Source organism: Aplysia californica, unplaced genomic scaffold (assembly GCF_000002075.1).
Source record: "Aplysia californica isolate F4 #8 unplaced genomic scaffold, AplCal3.0 scaffold00133, whole genome shotgun sequence".
Taxonomy (NCBI): domain Eukaryota; kingdom Metazoa; phylum Mollusca; class Gastropoda; order Aplysiida; family Aplysiidae; genus Aplysia; species Aplysia californica.
Genome location: NW_004797403.1, coordinates 379,947 through 401,692, shown reverse-complemented (window position 1 = coordinate 401,692; position 21,746 = coordinate 379,947). Strand labels below are relative to the sequence as shown.

The 21,746-nt window shown below is 39.8% G+C and overlaps 1 protein-coding gene across 1 annotated transcript in view; it reads left to right on the top strand.

Annotated features, from left to right (window-relative positions):
• Positions 1–21,746, top strand: part of LOC101854711 — a 108,409-nt gene that overhangs the window by 42,948 nt on the left and 43,715 nt on the right. Inside the window, exons 29-45 of the mRNA XM_013081484.2 lie at positions 455–594; positions 2,290–2,404; positions 3,791–3,984; positions 5,109–5,223; positions 5,900–6,066; positions 7,523–7,637; positions 9,335–9,537; positions 10,297–10,411; positions 11,527–11,675; positions 12,573–12,687; positions 13,036–13,226; positions 14,648–14,762; positions 16,018–16,217; positions 17,818–17,932; positions 18,863–19,104; positions 20,390–20,504; positions 21,281–21,471. Coding sequence (XP_012936938.2) covers positions 455–594; positions 2,290–2,404; positions 3,791–3,984; positions 5,109–5,223; positions 5,900–6,066; positions 7,523–7,637; positions 9,335–9,537; positions 10,297–10,411; positions 11,527–11,675; positions 12,573–12,687; positions 13,036–13,226; positions 14,648–14,762; positions 16,018–16,217; positions 17,818–17,932; positions 18,863–19,104; positions 20,390–20,504; positions 21,281–21,471 — 2,597 coding nt within the window. The remainder of the gene's footprint in view (positions 1–454; positions 595–2,289; positions 2,405–3,790; positions 3,985–5,108; positions 5,224–5,899; positions 6,067–7,522; positions 7,638–9,334; positions 9,538–10,296; positions 10,412–11,526; positions 11,676–12,572; positions 12,688–13,035; positions 13,227–14,647; positions 14,763–16,017; positions 16,218–17,817; positions 17,933–18,862; positions 19,105–20,389; positions 20,505–21,280; positions 21,472–21,746) is intronic.

The window sequence follows — 21,746 nt, the reverse complement described above, 5'->3', positions numbered from 1 at the left end:
AATTTAAGAAACTCAAGCATTTTAAATTGTAAAACACACAGAGCTTACGTTGGGGTATGCTCACTATATTTGCAATAAAGTGTAGTTAGAATAGTGCAAAGTTTGCAGTCGAATGAGAATATGTGTGATGCAAATGCTATTATTAATAGGCCCCTATGATAAAAATAATAATTATAGGCCTATTATTTTTATCATCATCATTATTATTATTATTATTATTATTATTAATATTATCATTATCAATATTATTATTATTATTATTATTATTATTATTATAAAAACTGAAAAATAAATTACACTTTTATTGATCCCAGAAGGGCAATTTGGTTTACAATGGCAAACATACGTACATATGGATTTTTATTATTTTGCATTTTTCTGAAGGATTGGGTTTTTTTAGGTTTTCGTCATTCTGTCCAGGATTTACACACACGTTGATTATTTATACCCATAGATGCCCCAAGATCACGGAAGTACCCCCCGATTGCTACTTGGTCCAAGACTTTGCCAACCCGTGCTGCATGATGATGCAGTGTCTACCCTATCCTAGGACAACTCTAGCACCCCTACCAGGGCTCACGCCACTGCCTATTCGTGAGTGGAACGTTTTTGTTGTCTTTTTATGATGACTTACTTGTTGAGTCTTTAGTCTTGCGGTAGTAGATCTAGATGTAGTTGATGTTGGTGGGGCCCCACCTACTGGTCTTCTGCTAGTTCTTGGTTAGCCGATGTGACTTGTTTTGGCTCCCATGAGTGAGTGCTCCTTAGTTTACCCGAGGCTTGCCCAAAGTCACGTGAGGTGCCAGTCGATCCCATGATATGTCCGTTAGGCCTACATCACAATAAGTATTGTAAAGGTGCGTTCTCTCTACATGTCCTATTCTAAAGGTGCAATCATTTTACAAGTCTAAAGGTGCGCTTACACCACACTTTTACCTACCATGAACTGGGAGAAGAGAAATACAATGATACAATACAGATTGAGACCAGTATGAGACGATTCATGTACGTTGAGCGGGTAGCCTAGTTTATTCAGGAAGCAGAAGTAGGGCGATACAAGTTATGCGCATGCGTAGTATGAGAACTGTTAGTTACTCTTAGTTTAGTTTCGTATTGTAGGTAATGATATCACAGGAGACCCCTATGTCTCTCCTAAAGAAATTGTGAGGGCTGGTGGAAATGTGATAGAAGATGGCCAAGTTTGTAGCTGATGCTCGTGTATATGGGTAAAAGTGCACAAAAAGAAGATTTGGCTTTTTGAAACATAGGGAAAAATGTTTTGTAAACGTGTAAAATATCTTACAAGAATAGGAAAGAGCCTTCTGAAGAGAAGTGTAGGCTGTTTGTAATTCAAGAGGGAAGACCTTTGGGTTATTTATATGAATGATTTACTTTTATTGTGTGGGTGCGGTGGCGGAGGGGTTAGTGTGGTCGTCTCCAAAGCAGAAAGTCCGGGTTCGGGCCTTGCAGTAATGGGTACCTGACCCTGACTTCGAGTTGGGGAAGTAAAGGTGGCATGGAAAGGAACTGGCCACCCTACCACAATAAGCCGAAGGCCCAGGAAGTTGTCTCACAAACAAGGCAATCCCCATGTCCAGACCGGATGCAGGAACAACTTTACTTTACTTTACTTTCACATTGACACAATATAAATCATTCAGGAGATGGGCTGCATCTGTCTTGCTTATCAAGGCCAACCAGGGTTAGGGGCATACAACATCCTAGCAGAAAGAAGGAGATGCTTTATGACTTTTTCACACAGAAATTGAACTCATGTCTTTTGTGTGTTATGGCAAAGAGTCTCTTCATAACATTCCATATGCCTTGTGGTGGTATAAAAATATGACTTACACTTACAGGAAACAGTATAACACTGGGAATAAACGTAGCTGATGCAGAAAAGCATAATATGCAGGACAGAAAAGGGCCAGGAAAAGGAAAGACATTTGAAAGAGCAAATTATTGTACAATCTAAGGCTGGCAACTGAGATGTTGCAAGACATTTCTTCTCACATCTTAATGATATTTTTTAAACATGCTTAGATGCTCACCAGTTCATATTGTGCTATTATGCTCAAAATTGAGTCAAGATATATTGATGATGTTAGAGAAGATGGAATGATTTTTTGCAAAATAGTGTGATGTTGTGAGAAGCTATTTCACTTGAGTTTTAGATGATGTATTGTACTAGTATTAAGTATTGTTGCAGTAATATGAATGTCTTTAAAAAGATGTTCAAAGAAAACTTCTCAAATATTCACATTTATGTTATGTGTGTCTGTTTTTTAGCCTCTTGCAAGTATTACGGTGCTAAGTACTATGAAGGTCAAATGTGGATGGATGGCTGCAAGTTCAAGTGTCAGTGTGAAGATGCCTCAACTGGCTTATACACATGCACAGACAGGCGAGTCAATTGAGTTACTCAGTCTCTTTAAAGTTATTTGGTTTGGAGGGGGGGAGGGAGCAAAGGGAATGGCTCAACAGCCTAAAGGCAGCGCCCCCCCCCCCCCCCCCCTTCCACCCACCCACCCCAACTCAACTGTAATGCCATAACATCTGGTTGTATTCTTTGTTTGTGATAAGTGATTTATGCAGGTCTTTTCATGTCCAAAATTCAAGGATTGGTAGGACTCAAAAACCTCTAGATTTCTGGAAAAGGAATGGGAAAAAGTAAAGATTTCCTTTATGTATTTGCATGTACATGTTGTGCTTATAAAAGATATCATGGAAGAGAAAACAACATGTCTTTGCATGTCGATTCAAAATAAATCTCTGTTCAAATTGAAAAAGAAACAACTTAATAGCAATTTTAAAAACTTTTGGAGAACTTTTTATGCACACTGTGGGTCTTGATGAAAAAATATTGGCTCTCTGGGATCAGAACACTGTCCTCCCCATGCATATTTTATGGTGGTAAACATTGTGGTGTATATTTGTTGTAGGCATATTTGCTTTCACACTCGCTATATCAAATTGTGTTAATAACAGCATCAAACATTTTCAATATATATGCAATACAGTATATTGTAGATAATATACAGTATATATATATGTATATAACATAAATATGTATTATATATTCAAAATATCTTCACCGGCATCAGTGGTGTAGCAGTTACATACTTTGCTGTTGAATGCAGAAGACCCAAGTTCAATTCCTGAGAGGGGAGAAAATTTTATCAAGTATCTCAGTCCGTCTTTCAGCTGAGATGTTGTATCCCTCTCAACCTGGGTCAGCCCTGACAAACAGGGTCAGAAGCCCGCCTCCTAAAAGATTTAAATGTGAGGCATTGTGGTGAAATCAGGTGCTCGTCAAAATAACAAAACCAAAGAAAGGGGCATTTTTCTGCCAGTTTGTCAATTTTTATCAAATTGTTGTTTTTTGGCTCAACACCTTTTATGGCCATATAAAACATATTTCCGAGTGAATTTGACTGAAAAACTTTGATTAAGGGGACAAAATATATAATTTTTCAGTTTTCAAGGACTCTCAAGCCACTGAAGTTACCGAAATTTGCCAGCCATTTTCTTGATAATTGTACCACTGAAGTCAGGTTACCCCACTATCTTCAATCGCAAATATCTCGACTTCTATTCAAGATAAATGGGGGGGGGATTTTTTCCGTTGAAAGTAAGGCAAATGAACAAGCTTTTAGATGATATCAATAACTCCTCATCACCAAAATTGATGAGCGCCTGATTCTACCGTGTCATGACACAAATTGTGTTGATGGGGGTGGAAAAAAGCGCCTACATTTAGAAAATAAAAACAATGTCTCTATTATGACAGATGTCCCTCCTACAATGCCGGTGCTCTACCCCCTGGGTGTCAGCTGTTGACAGACCCACAAGACGCGTGCTGCATGAAGCCAGTGTGTTCCCCCGCCACTATGGTGCCGGGCACCGTGTTGCCACAGACTCTTGTGCCAGGCATGGTCACAGGCACAGCATCTGTACCTGTTGCAGGACAAGTTCCGAATCTGCGTAAGTGTTAAAGAATTCTATTGTGATGTCATGTTAAGTGTTAAGATTTCAATGCAATACCGGTTCCCTTTTTAATAAATAAGCTACAGGAGTTTTTCTTTGTATTTTCCACTTGCCTTTTTTTTATAAACAACTAGGTTAACACTTCGCAATCACACAGCCAGCAGTACAAAATACCACGTCTAGTCGCCCAGCCAGGAGAGCGACTGCAAAGGACTTCTGGGGCCTGGCGTAAAACTGCACCAGGTGACCGGAACGGATAATTTTCACCAGCGATGCGCAGTGACTGTAAAATGTTATGCACCTAAGGCTATCTACATGCCAGTTGGACTTTGAGATCACAGGTGGCTTTCTGTGTAATTGGTACAGTCAGAACCAGGAACCAGCTCCAATGTACACTAATGACACTCTATAACCATTGATGTCCTTCTTTCTTCTTCTCGATCGCATCGCACTTAAAGTCTGGTCTCTGTCATAAATTGAGTCGTCCTGCTCAGTTCATCTGTCGGCCCATATAGCTTCTCTTGTAGTGTCAGTGGGGTTGGCCACGTTTCCTGTCTCAGGGCCCTGTGTGTCTTATTGGTGTCCTGATTTTGAACAATTCTATTCTATCAGAGACTTTGTCTCTAAAGCGACCTCATCTAGGCCTAAAAGTAAGTGCATGTCTCCAGCAGAGTTTAATTCAGGTTGAAGTGTGTTATGAAAAATATTATATTTATTGAGCTTTCTATTAGATATTATTAAAATATTCACAGGCTTTTCCCCACAATGTATTTGGTATTCCGGCGTCGGTGGTCTACAGGACTCGTAATCGTGAGGTTGCGGGTTCAGGGGTTCAAGCTGTGGGCCCGATGTTGTGTCCTTGGGAAAGACACTTTACATGAATTGTCCACACTTCACCCAGGTGAAAATGGGTCCCCAGCTATAGACAGTGAAAGATCTTGTCAGCTTGTTAGTGTTTGAGCGCTTAACCAGCTACTTGCACTGCATGCTTCCCGGGAAGCTGAGAATGTTTCTGGGTGTTCTATGGTCTGCTGGGGTAATAATATAGTGTAAAGCGCATAGAGCTTGCTTTCCATGGGGGATATGTGTTATACAAATCCTATTTATTTATTATTATTCAGGTTTCTGTAGTTACAAGCGTCAGCAGTATAGCCAGGATGAGGAATGGTTTGATGGCTGTGAATATGCCTGCAAATGTGAGGATGCAACAAAGGGTTTCTACACTTGCACAGAGAGGTGAGTGGAGCATAGCTAGCAAACTTGTCATTTTGTGAGGTGCTCACATTTTACAAGTGAGTACTGCAAAGCATTGGGCCAGCACACAACCATATTTGGATGACGATATTATAATTTCCTTACATCATTTCCTAACCCTGTAAGAGATGGGAACTGAGATATAAATTGTATAGCAATTGAGCAAAACTTAATTTTAATAAAAAGGAATACTTATGTGTTTATATGCGCAAAGTAGTTAGTGTCTGTCCAAAGGTAAATACAGACCATAAGCCTACCTATTTCACAATGCTCTTATTCTCTTTGTCATGAATGCAAAATCACTTACATAAGTAAACACACACACAGACACACACACACACACACACACACACACACACACACACACACACACACACACACACACACATACAATCACACACACAAAACATATTCACATATACACCCATGCACACACATGTGTACACCAACTGAATACTTTCTGTACCCATAATATTATCAGGGAGAAACTCAAGTCTTTGGGGTCTCTATATATAGAATTTAACCGAGAAGAATAACTTCAGTCTTGTTTTCACTTAAAATTCATTTGTTTCTTCAACTAATGGAATTATATTTGAACTCTTTTTATGCCTATAATGCAAATCTAAAATCCACGCTGATTTTAAAATATTTATTACAGATGCCCTACCTATGGTGCCCTGCCTCCGTCTTGCAAGATGGTGAAAGATGCTGCAAATCCTTGTTGTCAAGTGCCGGTCTGTGACCCGGATTACAGCACTCCTACGTCAAACCCTATGTCCACTCTTGCTCCAGGGAAAATAACTACTCTGAAACCACAACCTGCTGGTAAAACACTTTTGTTCATCTTCTACGGAAATATCCTCATTAAAAAAGCTGGAAAAATAGTGAATTATAATATTCAAGATGTTGACACCATCTATTGCAAAGCTTGTCTTCATAAATGAAGAGTACAGGGAAAAACGACTGTAGTCACAAACTGGAAATTGTGAGGGTGCCAATTTTAAAAGCTTGTGGACTCATAACTTTATATTTGTTTAACTGGTGGTTTATTGTTGAATGTTGTTGAATGGGAAATCTAACAACAATAATCAAGCAACAGTTGAACAGAAATACAGTTATGAGTCAACCAGTATTCCAAATTGGTACCCTCACAATTTTCAGTTTACGACTACAGTCATTTTTCCCCTGTAACCTTCAAATGTGAGGTGTGCTGACAAAATGAGTTATTTCTCGCAATCCACAAACAGAGATATTGGCCAAAAATCAACATAAGAGTCAGTTTTGTAGATTTTCTATTGATGCCATTTTCTTTAACTATGACCTGTCTTTTATTATTTCATACTTATAAACAGTAATAACTTCACCTATAATAGTCCCTTTCGTTAATCCGTTTTAACTGCGTGGCGTGAAAGAAACATTTGGCTATGCACATTCAATTGTACGTGCATAAAATAGTTGTTTGAGAGGGGGATCCATTCACTGGTGGTATCTAATTAGGCGTGAGAGCTAATTAAAAATCACTCATTTAGCTGTTTTGTCCAAAATCACACACCATACAAAAACCTCCAGCCTGCCGTGCCGAATGTAGCTGACAACACTTTTCCCCCGCTGAAAACTCAAGCTTGAAAACTCCACACACATGTTTCTTGTAGACCTACCCTGTGTAGACAGGTTCACACACTGCTGTTTTACTACAATTAGATCTAAAGCGCAGCTTTTGTGAGTAGTTTTTGAATTTGGTACTAGAATCTACTTAAGAAGAAATGAATTAGGCGTGATGTATCTATTTCCTTCAGGTTTTAATCCGAGAAGTAACTCATTTTGTCAGCACGCTTCACAAATATGAATCAATAATGAGATTAAAGATCTTCTCCAAAAGGCGTATGAAAGATCTTCTAGAAGCAATGAAATCATGCAGCCTGCTGGCAATGTATTTCTGTCCTTCTCTCCCTTGATTTACCTGGAACTTCATGTTGGAAGGCATGAGATAATATGAAAAAGGCAAAACATTTCTGCTATTACTTAAATTAAAAACCTTTTTTGTTTCAAAATATACCTACTTCTTGTAGTGGTGTTCATGCTCACAACTTTAACCCCCAATGTGTGTTATTCAATAAGAAAATAAATTGCCTTTCACATATCAATGAAGAATATAGACATTCTGTTTTTGAAAGAAAGTCTAGGCTCTGCCACATTGATATAATACATATTTTACGTGATTTTCATTACGTTTGTTCCACTCTTTACCACAAATGTGGATGTCTGTCCGTTGTTTCTCCAGATGTTTGTGTTTACAATGGTCAAGCCTATGCTCAGGGACAGAGCTGGTACGACGGCTGTCAGTACAAGTGTACTTGTGAGGACGCTACACTGGGTATATACAGATGCTCTGACAGGTCAGAATTTTAAGTCAGAGAAGTTGATTAACTCATTGAAGACACGCATTCTGCATGTTTGAAGACGCGCTGTTTTGGGTTACTTAAAAGACGAGGCATAACTTCCATATTCATACAAATATTTCAGTTTTTTTTCTTTTATCTGAAACTTAAAAAGGCAGGCAATGATATGTGTAGAGTCCTAGATATGGTTACCACACCAAGTACGGTATTAGTATTTCAAGTGAGTGTTACCTGCCTGTGTGTTATATAACAGTATGCTTGCTATCAAAACTTCAAACTCATGTTTCTGATGTGTGAAAAATAGTTTGAAATAATGCAGCAATGTTTGTCTATGCTCTGCTGCTGATCAGACGTATGTGTCCGCTACCTGGACAAAGAGTTAAAATGTCGCCTACAAGACAAAAGAACCATACTTCAAAGCTTGGCTTTAATAAATTTTTATGGAAAACATCCTCCTTGTTTGAGTGGCAGACAGTGACTGACAATGTTACACAAGTGAATGGACTCTTAGCCGTGCAGTCCCGGCATTGAAAAGAATAGGACTGACCTGGTGCTAGCGTGTCATAGGAAGCAACTAAATTATGGCGAACCAGGTAGTGACTCCCGAAACAGAGTCATCCTCCCTCCAGGTCGGGGGTTGAGTCACGAGGCTAACAACCTCTCTCGTAAAAAGAACTTGTAACAGAAACACATACAAGCAAAAACCATTATCTCTGCTTGGCTGGTCATGGATTTTCTCCGAATGGAGAGTTTATGATGCGAGGCAATGAAAGCCGAAAGAAAGCTGCTGGGCAGAAGCCTCCTCCATCATCCAAGTACAGGGAGGAGATGTGTGGAAAGGGACATGAGAGAGATGAAGCTCACTTGGAATGAGCTAGGAAGGATGGCCCAGGACAGAGACATATGGAAGAAGCTTGTATGTGGCCTATACCCTGCCAGGGGTGAAAGGCACTGATGAAGATGATGAATGGACTTTGGACACAGCACAGCTGTACGACACACTGAGCAACATTCACAAACACCGTGACAGATGCGGCAACAAGTGATCAGAGACACACCTTGAGAAAGATCATCACAACTCTTACAGTTATTTCTGTTTTTGGTATAATGGGAGTGTAGGTTTTTCGTAACATGCTCAGGGCAGGCCTATAGAATGTTCATTCCCACTTTAAATAAAGATCTTTAGGTTGCTAAGAAACTGACTAGTTACAGCTGAAAGTATCTTCTTTTTGACATGAATGTAAAATAATATATTCTTTAGACTGTTTAATGATGTACGTGTCAAGACTTCATTATGTTTTTTGTACTCTTAAAACAAAATGTTGTCCTGTTGTTGGCTCCTTCTGTCTCGGGATTTCAAAATGTTGTAGAGCTTGATGAATATTAAGAATTGAGTAGTGATCTCTGGAGAGAAGACTGCTTTTGAAAAAAACCACCAAAAAATTACAATAATATCCTTTTCTTACTTCTAATGTCAACTAAGCGAATGTGCTTGTAAAACTGTCATATAAAAATTGCTTGGTCATAATACATGCTACAAATATTTTTTTCAGCGAATTGCTTTTCTGTCTTAACCTCTTTGCTGCCCTGACATGAGACACTCTTGGCCTCTTTCATAGTATTATTGAGCACTCCTCGGACTGAAAGGGTTAAAAATCCTGTAAAAACTGACGTTGCGTCTTTCTTTGCACCAGGTGTGTAGCACAACCGCCTCCCCCTCAGAACTGCAGCATGGTTCCCGACCCCAGCGACCCGTTGTGCTGTGAAGTTACGAAGTGTGACCTTGACCCTCAGAGCCCCCAGAAGAAGGGCAACCTGCTGCCTACCCTGGTGCCTGGCGTGGTGACAGGAAGACAGGTCACACCAGCTCCTCTGCCAGGATCTGTGCCGACCCTAAGTAAGCTATTACTTTTTTCCTAACAGTTCTTTCCTTTGAAATTTTTAACTCAACTCCGGTTATAATTACTTTTGAGCTCTGTAATAACATTATTTCTTCCGTAATCCTTCTCTATGTGTGCTAAGAAGGGTTGTTAATATGAACAATATTTACTAGATCACTCTTTTAGCATGTCTTAGTTTTATGCTAATAGTGACTAACTCTTTTTCTTGTATTCTTTTGATGCGTAATATCATGTCTCATTAACCATTGTGAACTTGGTCTTCTTTTAAAAGATGACCTCTTGTTTGTTTGTTTGTTTTGGCTTTGCTTGCTTTTTAGGTATTCTCAACTTGTGTTGTGATGGAAATCAATTAGATTCAAAGACATAAGATAAAATAAAATAAGATAAGATAAGATACATCTTTATTATCCAGATCCTGGCACATTGGTTTGGTGTTTCACCACGTGTACACACACACACACACACACACACACACACACACACACACACACACACACACACACACAAACATGCACACACACACAGGCTTACAATCACATGCATAATATAAATGAGCATCAATATCAGCAATAATAATCTTAAGCTAGAAACATACTCAATGTTATTCTGATGCTTGCTCTAAGGTCATATGAATACATAACAATTAATGTTTGCCAAAGGTTTTCAAAGATAATCATGTCTTCTTATAAAATAAATTGTTACATCAACACATCACTAGTAGTTTTCCTATTATATTGTTTAATATGTCTTCCTAGATGCTTGCATTTACAATGGTGTCAGCTATCGAAAAGGGCAACGGTGGGCAGATGGCTGCAAGTATGACTGTGTGTGCGATGACGGAAAAACGGGAATGTACACCTGTACTGAAAGGTAAGGATGATCACTTGTTTGTTATTTTTTTCTGTACTGGTGCTCGTGGTATAAATTGGTCGCTTTTGAGGACAAGCGGGCTAACGCAGATTTCGGGAGTTTCCAGAAATCTTGACCCACACCAAAAGTGGGCATTGCCTTATGTGTATGAGAACTTTGTTTTCATTGGTGTGTCTATTTGTTTGGTTATAGAAAAAACTCACCATGTCTTATAAAGAAACTGAATATGGGGCAAAAACTTTACCTTCGATTTTCTCAAAACAGCATTTTTCGGGATAGCCCCCTTCTGCTTAAAAGCAACCATTTGATCAGCTGACCGAAGACATTATTTTTAAACAGTTATGGGTAATTCTGTTTGAGTGACTTGAAATGAGTCAGAAAAGATGGAGAGAAATGAAGAAGCAAAAAAGTGTCTCCTGTAGGAGTTCCTCTCGTGAGTTTGGGATAAGTTGGACCTGTTTGAACCTTGATGCTGTCTTTTTGCTTTTACTGAGAGAATATAATGTGTATCTGTAGTATTTCCTATCTTAGTCTCCCCTTTCCCCAGTATTACCAGAGCCCTACAGCTTTTATAATATTCTGATATTTCCGTTTGTTATCTTGATATCCCCTCCCCCCTTGGCCACACACATACACTCATACACAAAAGCACTATAAAATGGCTGCTATTGTGCTGACTTTTATTTTACAAACCTACCACAAAAACCATTATCTTTTGGGGAAGAATAAAGTATAATAACATCCTCCCCCCTTCCCCCTCCCCCCCCCCCCTTTTTGTATGTGTGCATCACGATGATCACAGTCCAATATTTCCTGTTCCTGTGAGACATAACTGCAAATCCCACTGTAACCCCCTCCCCCCCCCCCCCCCAGCTACCTCAGATGTTACTCACTAGATCAAGCAGTTCAAAATGGAAGGTTGTATTTTAAAACTTTGCAGTCACACAGCCAGCAGTACAAAATACCCCATCTGGTCACCCAGCCAGGAGAGCGACGGTAACGGACTTCTCGGGCCTGGTGCAGAACTGCGCCAGGTGACCGGAACGGATAATTTTCATCGTCACATTATATCGCTAAGTGACTTCAAAGTGTTAACCAGCTTTTTTTCTCCCCAGATGTCCAAACTATGGCCTTCTGCCACCTCAGTGCTCGTACGTGACCAACCCAAGAGACCCGTGCTGCAAACAGCCGTACTGCGACCTCACACTGCCCACTCCACCCACACTGGCGCCACAAAACACGCTAGTCCCCGGGATAAACAAACGTAAGCTATTCAGAAAAATTCAAACAGATTTATTTTGTTTGGGTGTTTTGATGTTTTTTGGTTGTTGTTTTTTTCTGAATCTTAAAACTTGACAGGTTTTTAAAAAATGAATCAAATAATTTTTTTTGCTCTATGTTAAACGTTAATTAGATAAAGTTAGACGTTTTACACAAACGTAAAAGAAAAAGTAAAGATGTTACTGAATATATCACACTATATTATATATTTCAAGTGTCTTCCAAAATTACGAAGTTCTGTCTGATATTTTTGGCCATTTTGAGTTACTCTATACAGCGACAAAGCACAGCTGATTAAAACCTGCAAATTCTTTGCCATATCGACAGACCAAAGGGCTAGAACCCAAGTGGCCGCTGGATCGGAAAAGTAAAAAAGTAAAAAGAGTTACTGAGATCATGAGATCAGAAATCAAATGCTCTATTTGCTCTATCAAAATGGTAGGATTATTCCGAGTCGTCATTAAGGTATATCAAAGAACTGCATTGGAAAAAGCTTGACATGTTGTGAAGCTCAAAATCTTTTACGTCAAATTTCTCAAAACAAGTACTGAGCAGATAGAACTTTGTAATTCTAAGGTAGTGATTAGCTTGAATTTTAAAAAGCAGAATAAATTACTCTCTTGTTTAAAAAGAAATACCCCAAAACCTCGAGGGTTCATCCCCCAATAAGCACCAAGAAAACAGAAAACAAACAAACAGAAACAGCAGGAGAGCACTTAAGAGTCATGACCTGAGTGTGGCCCGGCCCCATAGAGTGTCAGGAAGTTAAAGGCAAAAAATTTGCATGAGGAGGGTTCTTCCTCTGAAGATCTCCCGCTGTCCGCTCGCCCCACGAGCTTTTTCCCACAAACCTCATCTCAATTTCCCTTTCTTGCACCAGCTTCCTGTGTGTACAATGGAGTAGCTTACAGTCAGGGCTCTCACTGGTTTGACGGCTGTGACTTCCGATGTGTGTGTGAGGACGCTCTCACGGGGAACTACCGCTGTGAAGAAAGGTGGGAACCGTAGTGACAGTGGAGTATCCATTTATTACTGATGCTAGTTACACTGAAACTTTATATTTTTCTAAGCTGATTCTTTAATAATATTATATCTTTTTTCTGGTAAGTGTTTTATGGAGCTCGCAACTGTATAAAGTCATATGAGCAAGGATTTATTTAATCTGATCTGAGATAATCAAAAATTGTGGGATCTGTCTTCATTTATTTTAGAATTTTTCTTAATCCATATTTTTGTCTTGGTCCTCTTCTTTGTTTTAATCTTTGTGAAGTTTTTGCGCTAATGAACTATTAGAGTATGGAAAGCCATAAAAATCATAAAATTGTTGTTTTTCTGATTGTCAGATGCTCCACTCTGAGTCCTGTGCCCACTGGCTGCCAGATTGAGGTTGACGCCTACGACGCTTGCTGCCAATCTGTACTCTGTCAACCCGACCAGCTCCCAACTCCCTCCCCTATGACCTACCCACTACCTGTTCCCATACCTGCCAAAGTACCTGGGAAAATCACTGGTCAGAATGTGAACACTAGCACAAGTGAGGATTGCTTTATTTTATTCTAATAAATTTTATTCAAGGATTTTTTTATATGATGTGCAGAGCAGCCTGCTTGAACTGAAATCTTTGGGACCTCCGTTTTTTATTTGTTTTAGGTGTGTTTTCAGTTTAGAGACATTGCTCAAATAAGGATGATTGTCAACAGCATTGAGTTGGGAATGCCATGCTTAAGACAAATTTCACTTTGTGAAAGTTTTTTTCTCATCTTTCTCTTTCAGTTACTGCAAATTAAGCCGCAGGCTTTACACTTTGTGCTTTCCCTTTGACATTGCCAGTTTGCTAAATCTGCCAAATAATTGGTCGCTTTTAAGCACAAGGGAGCTTTCCCTAAAAATGCTGTTTTGAGAAAACCGAAGGTAAAGTTTCTGGACCCTTATTCAGTTTCTTTAAAAGAAAAGGACAGTTTTCTCTATAACCAAACAAATATACACACCAACGAACCCAAACTTCTCCTATAGGTAGGGCAATGCCCACTTTTGGGGTAGATCAAGATTTCTGGAAACGACTGATATCTGGGTTAGCCGGTATGTCCTTAAAAGCGACCAATTCTACTTGATGTAGAAGTGACGAAAGAGCTGATCAGCACATTGCACTGCACACTGTAGGCCTTCTGTGCCCTGCACTAGGCTAGGGAAATGAGAGAGCTCAGTGCTTGAGATATTATGAAACACAACACGTGCCATCACATGCTATGTGTAAGGCCTATGTATAGACTTCAGTTATGATATCCTAGACCAGGTATTGTTATGTCTGCTGCTCTGTGGTCTCTATAAAACTTTACTGCACTAGTGCGCACTATGGGTGTGCAAATGAAGGGCAAAATATTGGTTAAATAAGTTCAAAGTAACAACATTAGAAGTAATTGCACAATACTTATTTACCAGGTCTTTATTACCAGAATGTCAGAAAGATATTTTATGGTTTTTGGATTGTTTTTGGGCTCAACATCTCTTTTCCTTTGTCAATATTACTGAAAAATGTTGACCAAAAGCACAAAAATGTAAGATTATAGTTTCCAAGGACACCACAGATTTGTACGTCATCAAACTTTGGCAGTGATTTTCTCGCTAATTTAATCTCTGGTATCAGGCAACCCCCACCTCCTTCAATCACAAATATCTCGACTTCTATTCAAGATAGATGGGTATTTTTTTCATCAAAAGCAAGGCAAATGAACAGACACTAAGATATCACCAATAACTTGTAATGCCCAAAAACTGATGTTCACCTGATTCCATTACGCTGCAACACTTTTTCTCTATGGTCAGATAGATGGGTATTTTTTTCATCAAAAGCAAGGCAAATGAACAGACATTAAGATTCTACCAATAACTTGTTATGCCCGAAAATTGATGAGCACCTGATTCCATTACACTGCAACACTTTTTCTCCATGATCAGCTGGCTGTCTGTACGGGGGAGTTCTGTACAGAACGGGAAACACATGGGATGATGGCTGCCAATACAAGTGCAAGTGCTTGGATGAGAACACTGGGGTCTATCAGTGTACTGAAAGGTATGATTAGTCATAAATGTAGAGAATGCAGATACAAAATTTTAAATATTGAAATGGTATGGGTTTAACACCCCTATCAACACTATTAGGTAATTTAAGAGGTGGGGCTTCCTAGTTTAATATCCGTCTCCAAAAGGACCGAGCCAAGTGGGAAATTCGTGTAATGTGCCTTTCCCACACACACACACGCACGCACACACACACACACACACACACACACACACACACACACACACACACACACACACACACACACACACACACACACACACACATAAATAAACAAACACACAGGATTGTGGTTAGACAATTAGAAAAAAGTGTTTGTTAAAAACTTGAGATTTTCAAGGCTTTTGATATTACTTCATTAAGTTTATATATTTTGCCTCTTATCATAGTGACGTAAGCAGCAAAATCTTACTGGTGATGAAAAAGAGTGATCGATAAATGATTTGTAAAGTTTTTACTGAGATATGATGCAATGTTTTGTATGCCCATCATCTACTGTTTTCAAAATTGAATTCTGTTTCCCTTTGCAGCTGTTGAACTCAATCACAAGCTGTCATAGTTAACCTTTTGAACCTGAGCTCCCTCAGCTCCCTTGGGGCAACTGGTAGATTTTCACCACTTTTATCCATAGGTGTGCAATGAGAGTACTGAGTACATAGAAAAGTACAAAGAGTAAACGATTGATGATAAAATTTTATTGCAGTACCTGTAATATGAAGATCAATGAAAATCAGTATGCTAAATTAACACCTTATCATTGCTGAGACTTTTGCATCTTTATTTTTTACAGTTATGATTGAATGTTAATTTAAGAGAGCTTAAATCAAAGCCAAAAATTCTTTATCCTTATATCTAAGAGTAAACAACAGTGAAAGTTATAATTACATCTCAAAATGGCTCATAGAAACAAATGGCTGTGAACCAATTTCAGATATAACTAGCAAATTAATATGTATACCTCTTCTTCTTCTTCGTCTTCTTCGTCTTCTTCTTCTTCTTCTACCTGTGGTTGGGGCAACCGTGAGGGCACCACTGCATCTGAAAACCAGCTCTCGCCATTTATCTTTGTCCTCTGCTATCCTCAGATTGTCACCCATCGTCCTTCCTGTCCACTCTGTGATGTTGTCCTCCTATCTCATTCTCTGCGTTCCTCTCTTTCTCTTTCTTTGTCTACATAGCAGCAAAAATGTTGACACCAAGATTTACATGAATCCCTGATGGGTGTTTTTTTTTCTCTCTCGTGCAGATGCTTTGAGTTCCAGAACATTCCTGCCACCTGCCAGCTGGTGGTGGACCCGGTAGACATCTGCTGTGAGGTACCGAAGTGTGCGCCGCCGCCCACCACCCAGAGCCCCCCCACCACTCTGTTTGCCGTGCCCACACCCGTGCCTGGGCCAGGGGACACAACCACTCTTGTACCTGGAGTAAGGACGCCGCCCGGCCCAGGTGACTTTTTAAAAAAAACTGTTTTGTGTGGGGTCTTTTTTGGTGTTTTTTTGTTATTGAATTATCCATGTTTTCCGACTGCTTTATCAAGCACAGAAGAGTTCTTTCCTTTTCGAATTCAATGAAGCTGAAGCCATTTTTAGTTGATTAGAAGTGAAAAAATATCTTGCAAACGAGTACATGTATTTACAAGGGATGTGGGCGGCGGCTGCGGTCATGGGAATAGGATCAGCTGGTGTGGGGCCGGTCCCGAAGGTGTTAACACTTTTCAATCAATCGGCACATTACTGCGCAAAACTATAAGTTCATGTATTCATCAATAGGTGCAGACGTCACAATGGAAAAGGCAAAACAACTTACCCCTTTAAAAAATCCAATTGACAGATTGGGAAAAACCTATTCAGACCCAACTGGTGGAAAAGTGTTAAACACAAGATATTTAGCATTTTTTAATGGACTATTAAATATTGTTTTGGTTTTAAGATCTGTAGAAAACATTATATTAAATGATAAATAAAATGCTGTAAAAGACAACAGAAACAGGCTGAAAGAAATGTAAATAGTAAAAAGCAAAGATGTAGGACTCTCTTTTACATCAGGACTAAAGTGAAGGAGTAACTAAAGATAGCATTAATACCACAGTGTCTCTTTTTCTATCTATTACCATGACTTCAAGCAGTTCTGGAAACTTGGTGATATACAGTCAAACCGGCCCTGACGGCCACCTCTATAAGATGGCCACCTGTACAATCGGCCACTTTCCTTTTCACCCCATTGTGTTTTTTCTATATAATTTAACTGTGTAAAACGGGCACCTGTCCAACGCGGCCACGGCCACCATATTTTAACACACAACCCCTATCACACCAAACAATAACACCTGTCTTAGACGGCCACCTTAGTGACTCCATTACATTTTGTAATAAATTGTGATTTGGCCCCTGGCGTTGTGGGCTAGACGTCATAATCCAATCACCTGTCGTTGTTGTTAGGTAGTCCCTCCAATCGATCATGTTGCGTTGGCCCCTCCCACTGTTGACCAATAGGTAGCAAATTTTCAGCTGCTGGGGAGGTAAGCATGTGATCTCTCATAACCCATAACCCCCGCCCAGAACTCATACACAAATCGAAAGTGAAATGAGTGGTCACTGTTTACCCAGTCTGTAACAAAGTAACAATGGACGTCAACATGAACTTGCGACAGAAGCGTCACTCGTTCTCTGAGTGGTGGCGACTCATGTGTTTGTTTTACCATAGCACTCTGTCCACCCTTGCACAATAGCAGCAACAACAACAAAAATAAATAAAAAAACACAGCAAAAACAACAGCAACAACAACAACAATAACAATAACAAAAACAACAATGACAACAATGTGGCTACCTTCGGTTGGGACCTCAGAAAGGAATGGTTTGTTTTCTTTATCTTAATCAGTCCTGCCTAAGACGGCCACCTGTCTTATACGGCCATTTTTTTCCTCGACAATGGGTAGCCGTCTTACACAGGTTCAACTGTACTGTTAACTACAATGAATGATATTGTAAACCTGATATTCTTAGTTTGTACTTTATATTTTCCCCTTTTGTATGGTGTTTTGCAGCATTTTGTGAGTACAGTGGTGTATTGTACTCTCAAGACCAGTCCTGGTATAATGGCTGTGACTCAGTCTGTATTTGTCAAGATGCTTCAGCAAACTACACGACATGCAGAGATAGGTAAGTGAAAATACTTAATTTGATCAAAACTATAAGTTTTAAGCACTTTTTTCCCTTACTAATTGTCCAACATACCCAGATATATAAATAATGAGTGCTATATTTGACATTGATTTGAACTTATTCTTTTTTCTTTCACGTTTGTCACATGTAGCTCCCACGTTGCCGTATAGGACGAGCAAAAGTGTGGTAAGGATGTGAATTGAGGTTGTATAAGAAACATGCATTGTCCCGTAGAAATTGTTTTGTTGTGAAAGTAGGGAGGTCCTACTGGTTACTACTAGGGGTTTTTTTTCTTGTCTGCTTAATATATTTTGCCTTTTCCCAACACTATATAAATATTATTGCCTTGTGATGATTCTCTGTAACACAAATTTCTTTAAGTGGCTCTCATGGTCTAGAGATACTGTGTCCACCTCTCATTCAATAGGTCCCAAGTTCAAAACCAGCCAGTGATGAAAAATATTCTTCTCTAAAATTTTCCCCTTTCACCTCTTTTCTTGGTCTCATGTCATGTTCTTTCATGTGCTTTGATCTCCACTTTATGCCCCCTCCCCCTCTCCCCTCCTCCTCTGGGCTCCTGACCCTTTCTGCTGATACTCTTGGCTCCTTCTTACTGCAGTCTTTCAGCAACACTCCTCATCTTAGGGTAGGTATAATCGAACACCTAGCCTTCATGGATAAAGACCAAAAAAATCTCGGAGTTCCTGTGTGCAAGTTGTGTATTTTCAAGATCCCTTGATGGTTCTAAAATTGATAAGAGTAGGCTTTTGCCATCACCCGGTCAAAATTCAAAATAAATTTCTACCACAACTGAAAATGCTTAATGTGAAACCAATCAGCTTCTGTCCCGCATACTCATATAACCTTATGCAGTTGTGAGCACCGTAAAACTCTTACTAAACAAACAAATTTCTTTTCTCTATTCAGGTGTGCGACATACGCCAGTATTCCACCAGAATGTAGAATGGTGGCAGACCCCCAGGATCCCACCTGCTGCAGAGTTCCTGAATGCATCCCCACCCCGGCTCCCACCTACACCCCTCTGCCCGCCGGTGCCCCCACACCCACACCCACCATTGTGACTGTTGTGCCCGGGGTGGTGACAGGACAGGCGCCCAAGCCTCAACCTACGCCGGACCCTAATACCGGAGTCACACTCAAGCCAGAACGTGAGAGCTCGTGTTTGTGTACACTTCCTTGTCAGTATGTTAGTGTTTTAGCGGCGCCTATAAATGGCTGCTTGCACTGTATGCTTCCCAGGAAGTTGAGGTTGTTTTAGAATGCTCTCAGGTCTGCTGGGGTAACTATAAATGGCTGCTTGCACTGTATGCTTCCCAGGAAGTTGAGGTTGTTTCAGAATGCTCTCTGGTCTGCTGGGGTAATAGTATAGATTGTGAAGCGCATAGAGCTTGCTGTTGAGCAGGGATTTGCGCTATACAAATGCTATCGATTATTATTATTATTATTACATGAATTAGAGATGTTGACTTTTCTTAAATCCCCAGACACTTTGGAATCTGAATTGGTAGTAGTGGTTGCAAATGTTTTAAGCCCACATTGACTTAATTTAGATAGTCTAAGGTGAGGGCTGCCTCGACCCTGTTTTTAACACTTTGCAGTCACACAGCCAGCAGTACAAAATACCCCATCTGTCACTCAGCCAGGAGAGTAACTACAACAGACTTCTCGGGCCTGGTGCAGAACTGCGCCAGGTGACCGGAACAAATAATTTTCACTGGCGCATTATTGCGGTTGTGGGCCTATTACACGGGTGTGCCAGCCCACAAGGAATCTAGGTCAGTCACGCGCAGGTGGCCTGTTTTTATGACCGTCTAGGTTGTGACCTATTGTTTTAAAAATTGAATTTCTGTATATTTTTTATTGTCTCGCTGCAAAGAACTCTGGAAATTTTGCAACTTGAAGGAGGAATTTATGTCAAATTGCTAAAAGTACCTGAAAGTGCCTTTTAGAATATTATTTTGCCCAAATCTCATGAAGGACATACAGATTACTCTTGAAATTTTTTTTTTTTTAAATTTTAACTAGAATTTTTGTTTTCTCTCATCACTGAAGTACAGATTCTTTTTATGGAAGTTTGTGTCTTTCAATAAGGCCAATCAAATCTTCCATGGCATATCAGAATACTGTACTTTTTATTTTGTTTCATTTATGGTGGGTGCCTGCTAATCAAATTTAACATGTAAAAAAAGAATAAGGCTAAGATCTAATCCTTTGTAGGAAAACTCTGTATCAGACACATATAAATATGTTTTTAGTTTAGAAGTGAAGCAATTACTGATCATAGGTTGTCTTGAATTTCTATTAAATGATTATTGAAAACAGAAAAAACCAGTTAAGTTTGTTTGGGGGTTGTTGTTTTTTGCTCTGTTGACAAATACTCTTTTTCAATATTAACCACGATGCAACTTTCACCATTGGTTTGTCTTTTCCCAGATGCGTGTGTGTATAAAGGCCTAGATTACCGTCAGGGTATGAAGTGGCAAGATGGCTGTGAATACAACTGTCAGTGTGTCAATGAGACAACAGGGACTTATAAATGTGATGAGAGGTACGATACATAACTTTCTTTTTTCTTTCCAAAATGTAATATAATAGAGATCAAAGCTCATTTCGGGTATGAAACTTGGTTAACCTTTCCAGCCCCAGCCATTTTTGTGCACTCCCTAACCCCAGTCCCAGCCAATACAGCGGTATTTCAGAGAAAGAGGCATGCATTCTAAAAAGATAATAACATTTAGCTTTGTTTAAAGGTAAATGAACAAATATTATGAAAACTCACGTTTAATTAGGTTCGCTAATTTCGAAAAATGTGCAAATTCGGTATCCCCCGAAACTGAGATTATACTCTCTTGGGACGGTGGGAGGTACAAGCACTGCTGAAAATATACGCGCATGGGGCTGGAAGGGTTAAAACTTGGTGCAATTATTGAGGTTTTTTCCTTTCCATTTTCCATATCTTTTAGTATTTAAATTTCTATTTTTTACAGCTAAATGCTGAGATTTGATTCTTTCATCAAAGGACTAAGCTAGTTTTGCTGTGTAGCGGCATTTGTTTCTATTTTATTTTATTTGTTCATGCAGGTGGTTAGAGGACGTTGCTGGCTGGTACTATTTTTTTACTCTCCCTATGTTGTGTCTGTTTGTCAGTCTTGATTTTTACTACCACTAAATGGGAATTATATTGTTTTTGTGCTTATATTATGTCAAACTCACACTTGAATTTGTTCATTGACACACAAAAAGAGAGCTGCTTTTCTTCTTTTTGCCGTGATTGTCCCTATTAACTTGTTTTATGTACAACTGCCATTTTTCTCCCTTCCTCAGGTGCCCATCATATTCCTTTGTGCCATCTGAGTGTCAGTTGATCCCCGACCCCAATGACTACTGTTGCCGCCTCATGCAATGTGACTTCAACAAACCGACCCTTGACCCCTACCAGCCAACACCTGGACCTGGCACTGGGGCGACGCCCACTCCAGGGGTCAATCAGCCTCTCACACTGAGACCTGATCTAGGTGGGGACACCATACAGTTGTTGTGTAGTGTGATAGGAAGGTGGGAGGGAGTGAATGGGTGAGACTAAGAGAGTGAGTAAATGAGACACAGAGGGAGAGAGAGAGAGAGAGAAAGAGAGAGAGAGAGACAGAGAGACAGAGACAGAAAGACAGAGAGAGAGAGACAGAGAGACAGAGACAGAGAGACAGAGACAGACAGACAGAGAGAAGGAGAGAGAGAGAGAGAGAGAGAGAGGGAGGTGAAGGAGAGAGAGAGGGAGAGAGACAGAGAGAAA